Source organism: Macrobrachium rosenbergii, chromosome 26, assembly GCF_040412425.1.
Source record: "Macrobrachium rosenbergii isolate ZJJX-2024 chromosome 26, ASM4041242v1, whole genome shotgun sequence".
NCBI classification, from domain to species: Eukaryota; Metazoa; Arthropoda; class Malacostraca; order Decapoda; family Palaemonidae; genus Macrobrachium; species Macrobrachium rosenbergii.
Window position 1 is genome coordinate 46,127,297 of NC_089766.1, and position 10,000 is coordinate 46,137,296.

The window sequence follows — 10,000 nt, forward strand, 5'->3', positions numbered from 1 at the left end:
CATCAAAACGGTAATTTGTTGTGGAGGCGGGGGATTCTGAGAAGGGGACAAAAGTGGGTTAGAGAGAGAGAGAGAGAGAGAGAGAGAGAGAGAGAGAGAGAGAGAGAGAGAGAGAGAGAGAGAGAGAGAGGCCTACCAAGGTCGACCAACTTGTGATCCCGAACATCTGTTGGATAAGATGTTGAACGTACAATTTATGTCTCTTTTCTGAGAGAAGGGGGCAGCAGAGAGAGAGAGAGAGAGAGAGAGAGAGAGAGAGAGAGAGAGAGAGAGAGAGAGAGAGAGAGAGAGAGAGAGAGAGAGAGTCTCTCTTTGTCGCAACCGAAAGTGACGAATTATTCTGATAGCCAATATTTTCCTTCGCCACCAAACTTTACCGCCAAACTTTACCTAAATCATGACACATGTTACGTTTTGACGAACGTATGACAATAATAAAAAACCGCAAGATGATTCCACTTTAACCTATACATAGAATGAGTAAGCATACCATAAATTTTGAACATACATGCAAGGATGTTCGTACAGGAATACATATACATATCGACCCACTCAAGCCTAGATACACACGTTATATATGTATATATATATATATATATATATATATATATATATATATATATATATATATATATATATATATATATATATATATATATATACATAGAAACACCTATTTACCAGGAGACATTGGATGCAAAAAAAAAACCTTACATTAAATCTTACATTAGTGTCTTGGTGGAAAATGTCTGCCAACTATTCTAACATCAACAGTAAAAATTACGCCAAAGTTTCTTCGGCGCAATCGAGTTTTCTATACAGCGTATAATACTGTATGAAACTCTCAGCCACGGCAAATGTATCTCTTAGCCGCGGCCTATGAGACTTTCACCCACAGTGCCAGACGTATGATCATGGCCAACCTTAACCTTTAAAAAAAAGCAAAAATTACTGGGGCTAGAAGGCTACAATTTGGTATGTTTGATGACTGGGGGGTGGATGATCAACATACCATTTTGCAGCCCTCTAGCCTCAGGTAGTTTTTAAGATCTGAGGGCGGACAGAAAAAGTGCGGACGGACAGACAAAGCCGGCACAACAGTTTTCTTCTACAGAAAATTAAAAATGAATATAAACAAATTACTAAAAAAAATCCGATAAATGTTTTGCCAAAAGGAGAATAAAATAAAAGAGTATTCTAAAGTAGGCACCAACTAAAATAAGATTATAAAAAATACATAAATTGAAAAGTCTAAAATTTAACTGAGAATTTAAAAAATATTATTATTATTATTATTATTATTATTATTATTATTACTCAGAAGATGAAGAACCCTATTTATAAAGAACAAGCCCACCAAAGGGGCCACTGACTTGAAATTCAAGCTTCCAAAGATTATTATTATTATTATTATTATTATTATTATTATTATTATTATTATTATTATTATTACATGATGGTGTCCATTAGAGAAAAGATGTTAAATAAAAAAATAACTAAAGATGTGAAATAAAAAATAAATAAAGATGTGAAAGAAAAAATAAACTTAACGACGGGAGCAAACCCCATAAAAATACCCAAAAATGTGATGACCACGGCCATGCGATATATAGAAGTCCTTTTAGGAGCCCTGGGATGATAGGATTATGCTAATTTACCTGAGAGAGAGAGAGAGAGAGAGAGAGAGAGAGAGAGAGAGAGAGAGAGAGAGAGAGAGAGAGAGAGAGGCTAGGCTGTAGGTTTTCCTGCATGGAGGTGTGGTGTGTATGTATGTATGTATGCATATGCATGTATATATAAAATATATACATATATATGTATATATATACATATATATATTACCTCAATCAAGAAATCCTCTACATAGTTTACACTAAGCAAAACAAAGCAACGATACAAAAACAACTCATATACATATATATACATAACCACATGTATTATTTGAGCACATCGCAATATCCCTTTGTTTTGCGGGGCAAAGTTGGGCTCAGGCCAGACATTCGGGCCTGACATTTCAACTACAATATGATAGCAATTAAAGTTACGGTCCAGCTCTCCACAAATACCCTTCAGAAATTCAGACAATACGACTGATTCTCTCTGTACTTTTTTTTTTTATCTGAATTCATTGGGTTTTCTTACAATGCGTAATTATAAACGGCGAGACAGGATGACTAACTAGATGTCCTGGTCCGCCTTTGCAATTGGGGGATTGTCAACAATTTCATCTGTTAGTTTTCTGGAAGAGAAAACTATTGTGCCGGCGTTGTCTGTCCGGATGTACCTTATTCTGTCAACACGTTTTTCTGTCCGCCCTCAGATCTTAAAAACTATCGAGGCTAGAGGGCTGCAAATTGGTATGTTGATCATCCAACCTCCAGTCATCAAATATACCAAATTGCAGCCTTCTAGCCTCAGTAGTTATTATTTTATTCAAGGTTAAAGTTAGCCATAATCCTACGCCTGGCAACGATAAAGTTTCACGGTCCGCGGCTCATACAGCATTATACCGAGACCACCCAATGCCGACGTGGCATTTTTATAATCATTCTCGTCCATAAATATTTTCTTTCAAGATTATTTATGCTGGATGATTATTACGGGCAAATTAATATCTTGAATGAAAGATACTTTAACATAGTATTTTGTTTTATAAATATAACGGTTCGCAGTTAGACTAGATTCAAGGTTATTCTTATTAAACAATCTGTGTTGGAGCACTATATAGCTGCCTCATTATCTTAATATCTGTCTATATATATATATATATATATATATATATATATATATATATATATATATATATATATATATATATATATATATATATATATCTACTAGTACTGAAGTTAGCACCATTGCCACAGATAATAATATGGACAGCCGCTTCTAAGGTACTGAGAAACTGAGAAGATGTGATCATATCATAAATGTTATTATTTTCTTAATTATAAAATAACACTGGGTCACTTATAGACCCCCAAAGCTCCGGATTGGAGGGTCTTTTCTTAATGGAAGGAGTAGCGGTGGTCATAAAATTCGAAAAGGTAGGTGAGAAGAGAAAAAAAAAATACATTTTTATCTCTTAGTTAACTTAATTTATTTTTTCTTTTTTAATAAGTGGGATTTCTTCTTTCTGTATTTCCCTTTACTTCCTCTTACTTCTTCCTAATGAACACCTTAATATTCTTTGGAAGCTTAAAGAATTGCAAGTCAGTGGCCCCTTTGGTGGGCTTGTTCCATATGAATAGGTTTCATCTCCTGAATAATAATAATAATAATAATAATAATAATAATAATAATAATAATAATAATAATAATAATAATAATAATAATAATAATAATAATAGAAAAAGTAGAAATCTACCGCGAATTCACAGAGACATGAGGAAAGAAAATACGAGATAACTTTCGTGAAAGGAATCATTATTATCTTCCTAAGTGCCGCCAAGTAGCTGTCGACCGTGGTCTTCTAATCTTGATAATGATTTCACGAAAACAGGTTAACAAGTGGCAATATCTCTTAGGGGAAGTTCTTCGAGTTCTGGGTCTGCCCTAGATTGTATCATCACAAGGATTATCGACAATTTCACAAATGATAGGAAAATACATACGTGTTCAAACAGTAATTAAGAGAGAGAGAGAGAGAGAGAGAGAGAGAGAGAGAGAGAGAGAGAGAGAGAGAGAATGCATCAAAACTAAATGTCAATTAACTATTCCTATAGTTGAGAGAAGAGAGAGAGAGAGAGAGAGAGAGAGAGAGAGAGAGAGAGAGAGAGAGAGAGAGAGAGAAGTATTCACTTTGTTGCATAAACGTGTGTGAGAGAGAGAGAGAGAGAGAGAGAGAGAGAGAGAGAGAGAGAGAGAGAGAGAGAGAGCGTATCACTTTGTTGCATAAATTATTGTGTAACAGAGAGAGAGAGAGAGAGAGAGAAATATTAAAACTAAACGTCAATTAATTATTCCTATAACAGAGAGAGAGAGAGAGAGCCTATCATTTCTGTCACATAATCTTGTGTGTGAGAGAGAGAGAGAGAGAGAGAGAGAGAGAGAGAGAGAGAGAGAGAGAGAGAGAGAGAGAGAGAGAGAGAGACTAATCAAAGACATCTAGACAAACCAAGTCACCTCACCATCAGCCATTCTCTCAAGACGGAACATTATCAGAGTACCGCAGACACTTCGACGTAAGAATTCTTACAAACGAACATCTCTAAGCCACTCTGTGTACGAAGCCATCCAACGTCACCGGGATGTTTTGAATGCAACGTCAGAGTAAATGAAGATCCGTCCGAACAGTTCATGAGATGTGGAAAAGATATTTATTTCTCCTTTGATTGACAGATATGTGTTAAGGCAGAATCTTTTTGGAAACAGAAAGTTTATGGATATATATATTTGTGTAAATAAATATTCTAACTCTACTATATATATATATATATATATATATATATATATATATATATATATATATATATATATATATATATATATATATATATATATATATATATATATATATATATATATGAAGAGGAAGAAAATATAAGCATGTTCATATTTTATCTTTTTGCAAAGCTACTTAATTAAAATAATAATAATAATAATAATAATAAATATTAATAGTTACTGAATAATAATAATAATAATAATAATAATAATAATAATAATTAATTGGTATTACTATAAACTATTCGAAAAAAACTACGGTAGGAATTTTAATTTTCAAAAGTTATGAAATAATAATAATAATAATAATAATAATAATAATAATAATAATAATAATAATAAGTGATTTATTACTATTAATTATCATCATATAAAAAAATAATAATAATAATAAATGATTTATTACTATTAATTATCATCATATAATAATAATAATAATAATAATAATAATAATAATAATAATAATAATAATAAATGACTATCATCATCATCATCATCATCACATAAAAACGACACATAAATATTTTCTTCCTCATAAAGACAAAATCACGACACCACCAACTCACATGGAAGGCGGAATCGTAGTTGATTTTAGCGATGGCCATCTTCTTGGCGGCGCCGGAACCCCAGCAGCAGCGGTCGGCCACGTGGGCCAATAGGGCAGCCCGGGCCTGGTGGTCCGTAATTTGGGGGCCCGGGGGCAGAGGCCCCCGGGTTTCCGTCCTATCGCGTTCTTCCTCTCCGCCGCAGTCAGGAGGGGGGACCGACACTGTGGTAGAAGTGGGAGAGAAAAAGGGGGGAGGGAGTGTTAGAGGCGCTCTGATATATCGTAGGGGGTTTTCGGGATGGGGTTGCGTCATGTGTGCGTGTGTGTGAGTTAAATATGTGTATATGTATATGTATATGTATATGTATATGTATATGTATATGTATATATATATATATATATATATATATATATATATATATATATATATATATATATATATACATATACTATATACTTATAATGTAAAATGTGTGTAAATATATATGCGTTTATCACATGAAACACGAATACTTTTCTTTCTTATATATATATATATGTATGTATATTTATGTATATGTATATATGATGTATATATATACTGAATATGCATAACAAATACACAAATTGCTTAACAGAACCTACAGTATAAGCCATAGAATGTATTGAAGCACAATGAAATGGGAACATGTACCAAAATGGAACAACAAATTTCTCATCTACTGCATAACGGTAAGAAGTGGGACTCTTTCAAAAAAAAAAAAAAAAAATCAAAAGCTGAAGAAGGGGTAGGACGTGTCTCAGATACTGGACAAATAATAATGCTACTACTGAAGTTTACACATTATATCACTGTCATCATTTTCAACAACGAAGAGACTCGTTGGAAACTCACCTGCGATTCGTGACGCGGCACAGAGGGGAATTCGCAAACACAGGTGACTCTGACTTGTACCTGGAATCTTACATTGTATAAAACCTCACCTGGGCCACTTTACAAAAAGTCAGTAGAGCAGAATATGGAATTTAGGTTAAAGGTCAAGTGCTGGGACCTCTAATGATAAAGGTTATTCGGCGCTGAAACGGAAATTTGACAGCGAAAAGGTTTGAAAGGCGTAACAGGAGGAAAACTTATCAGCTGCACTATGAAGGAATTCTTTGGAGGGCGTTGGGGAAAGTACGCTGGTAGAAAGAGAATATGAATGGAGGCGCAGTAAAAGGAATGAATGGGGCTGTGGCTAGGGGGACAGGGACTGAAGTCAGCCATATTTACAGTAACTCAAATTTCAATGCATGACTGACTATTCGCCTTTCGTAAAATAATCAGAAACTCACCTGTCAGTCCGCAAGTGAGCGCCTCTTGCTAAAATATTCAATTAGCTTGAGCTAGGGGACGAACTGGGTCACAGGTCAAAAATGTGCAGGAATTTATATTTAATTATTTGCCATCATTAAAACATAACTGATGTTGACCTGAGTTAATTATGAATTCCAAAATCTAGAAGCAATATAACTGTTCAACTGAATATTTCACAAATATCTTTGAGGACTGCGCAGCAATTGCAAAGGTACGTGAACTGAATCTAGTCCAGACCTCTCAAAGAATCTCCTGCATTGATAACTACCCAGCTCTTGCAATAATCTGTGCAATGTGTGTGTATTCAACCCCACCTGGAGATCTATACGTGACTGTACAACCCTTCGTCAAGAAAATGCAATTTTTTTATGACCCTTAAAATATAACTGGTGCAAAAACTTCAGGCCTTAGGTCTTTAAAACCCTAAAGAATAATCATGTGTATTGCCATTTTATCATCATTATTATTATTAAAAATATATAAAAAACAATCAAGGAGATTGTATATTTTAACAACTAAAGGTATCTGTACACTAAATATACAACCCTTCAATCTGTATGCTGAATCATTATAGCTCTTGAGAGGTATTTGAGGAATTGGTTGTACAACCCTTTAAGCTTTGTATCCTGAGTGAACTGCAGGAATTGTATGCAACATTCAAATCTGTATGTTGAATGTATACGAGTTCTGTATAACCCCTCGGTATTCTACATGCTACAATCACTACAACCCATTTAGATTTGTATGGCAAGTAATTTAACCCCATTCCGAATCTTGTAAACTGAATATACTACAACCCAGTCAGAGGTTTCTGTAACCACGAATTATAACAATTAAGAAGGTTCATATAACTGAAAGTTACGAAAATATTTACGAACTTTATGCAGTGAGTACACTACAAACCTCCTGACATTTACCACAACCAATCAGGGGTTTTTGTAACCAGGAATTATAACAATAATGAAGGTTCATATACTACAACCCCTCTGATCTGTATGGTGGAATTATTACTCTATATATTTCAACCCATCACGAGATCAGCAAACTCAACATGACACAACCTACCACGAGGTTTCCAACGTATGCGATGTCTGTGGCAACGTTTTTATCTATCAGGCCAATCAGACACTTAGACATGCGGGTACTTACCAATCACGAGTGCCATCTGATCGGTAAGATAAGGACTCGGCGCCGATCGTAAGACAATACAAGAAAAAATAATGAGTAAACAGAGAAGTTCTGGGGGAATGGGTCTTCTGAAATTTTGGGATGCTGGGTTACTTTTTTTTGGGGAGGGGGCGGGGGAGATTGTGAACAAAAGACAGGGCGATGAAAATAATTAAAAACTGTAAGAAAAACGGGATGAAGATGAAACCTAAAGAGTCGAATTTTTTTTTTTTTTAGAAAATATAAATTAAAAAATTAAATATACTGCCACCAGCCTTTTATTTTTATAGAAAACACAAGTAAAAAAAAAAATATATATACCGCCACCATGCAGCGTCAATCACAGTAAATCCAGATCACCATATATCACGTTCAACACCATGAACACCGTCATCACGAATCACCATCACCATCATCATCACCATCACCATCACCACCACCACACCGACTAATCTACTCACTCTGCACATCGAAGAGATCGTTCTCGCAAACGGGATAATTCTTGAGGTGCAGAGACGAATTGACCAGGTCGAGGTCACACAGCAGGTGCTGGAAGCTCGGCAAGTACGGATCCAGCACGGACGGCCTCGTCCTCGGCGACCTGCTGCCGCACCTGGTGGAGTAGGAGTCCAGAATGTCCTTGTTGTCCTTCCGCGGGACCCCGCCCCGCGTCGAGAAGCGGGGGGGCCCGCCCCCGCGCGCCCCGCGCCAGTTGATGATCGTCCCCGACCCGTCCTGCACCGCCGACAGCCCCAGCGTCGGGTAGTTCTCGATGAGCTCGAAGGTGAATTCTCCGCCTCCGTCGGCGCAGAGCGGACCAGCGATGCGGCCGCCGCCGCCCCCCACCCGCCGCTGCTCCAGGAGCAGAGCCCTTCGCGGCGGCGGAGGCGGGGGCGGGGGCGGTGGACCATTGGTTCTGGTGGCGGAAGAGGCCGTCGTGGTGGTCGAGGCCACCTGCACCGTCACCACTTCCTCCTGCTGGACCACGCGTCCGTTCATGGCCGCCCCCCGCCCCTGGGCCGCCCAGCCAGAGTGGGCGAGCAGGTCCGGGGCCCCTGGGGGCGGCCTGGGGGTGTCCCTGGGGCCCGTGCCTGGAGGCCTCCACCACACCCACGAGTCCCCAACTCACAACCGTCTCAGTACATGGCGTTCTTCGGGGCCGGTTGGTCACCTTGCCGAAGAGCTGCTGCTGCGGCGCCCCCAGCAGGGCACGGGAGAGTCCGACCATGAGCCCGGCATCCCTCACGGCTCCTCCACCATCAGCTGTGTCACAGCAGGGCGGGCGCACTGCCCTTGCAACACCGCCACAGCCACCTACACCACCGCCGCCGCCGCCGCCTTCTCCCGGAAGGGTCCTTCTTCGTCTTCTTCTTCTTCTTCCGGCTCCGCGAGGCACCACTGCCACCGAGGACACCTTCCTTCTTCGGCGGAATCAAAGGCGACTTCGGGTTCCGTTCATTCTCTGCTGGATAACATGGCCGCCATCTTGCGGGCGTTGAAGTCACCACCGCGCTTCACACGGCTTTCATCACTCTTCTTCTGCAATCCTTCACGAGAACGCTACCAACGCCGCCGTCGCTTTAGTAGAATACTTCACAACAATTTTACACCATATATATACAACAATCCTCATTTACAAATCTCTATAACAAACTTCTTTGCCGCTTCTAACACTATAGCACTCTCTCCAGAGGGTCCACTTGTCTGTTGCACCTTCCAAATGGTGGAACGCAGTCTTCACTCCATTTCACTTACCCACCAGACTCTGGCCTCATCCACCGGGAAGGGAAGGAAGGACGCCCCCTCGACATTCACGAGAGAACGGATCGATTATTATTTTAAGTCAACTTTTAAAAGTTTGCGAGTGCTTGAGGTTTCCAAAGAGGGTCGTAGCAGCTTTATTTAGCTTTGGGAAAGGGGGTCGGGGGGGGGGGTTTAAGTAACCTTTGTGGACGTGAGGGGGGATCTAGAACGGCAGGGTGTGAAGAAAAAAATTGACGAAGAGAGATTTTTTGCAAATTTGACAATCGAATAATTTTTTTATTTTTCTTTCGATGTTATTTTGATCAAAGATGTCGATGAATATATCCTCGGCTCATTTCACGATGATTGGGAGAAGAGAGATTGATTATTCGATTTGCACCTGCACGGTTTTTTTATATTTTTTTTTTGTGTAATATATTTTAGCACTTCAATAGTTCAAGTTTCCTGATGAGGGGAGAAATGTATCACATGAAACGTCTCGTCAACAAGACAGCTGGTTATTATAATATATATTTTGCTGTTACAATGACACTACTAGACTGATAGTCATGACGAAACAACGGAGAAAAAGTGTGTACCAAAATAAAAAAAAAATAAATGAAAGGAGTTTGAAACAAATCATAAGTGAAAAATGGGACCTTTCCTAGATAGTGACCCTATATGGGGGTTTAACCCGGATTGTTTAGTAGTACAAAAAGCATAAACAAATGATAATGACCCCCAAGAAATATTACAGTCCT

The 10,000-nt window shown here is 38.6% G+C and overlaps 1 protein-coding gene across 5 annotated transcripts in view; it reads right to left on the reverse strand.

The window, feature by feature from the left end:
- Positions 1–10,000, reverse strand: part of LOC136853155 (protein SSUH2 homolog) — a 792,844-nt gene that overhangs the window by 106,096 nt on the left and 676,748 nt on the right. For 2 of the 5 annotated variants that reach the window (XR_010857373.1, XM_067128467.1), the window contains exons 2-3: positions 7,958–9,704; positions 5,013–5,215 (exon numbers count right to left, since the gene is read on the reverse strand). Coding sequence is in view for 4 of the 5 variants with exons in the window: in XM_067128467.1 (XP_066984568.1) it covers positions 5,013–5,215; positions 7,958–8,495 (741 nt within the window). In the remaining variant the exon portion in view is untranslated. Of the gene's footprint in view, positions 1–5,012; positions 5,216–7,957; positions 9,773–10,000 lie in introns of those variants that run through there. The other 3 variants (XM_067128470.1, XM_067128469.1, XM_067128468.1) reach the window with 2 other exon arrangements.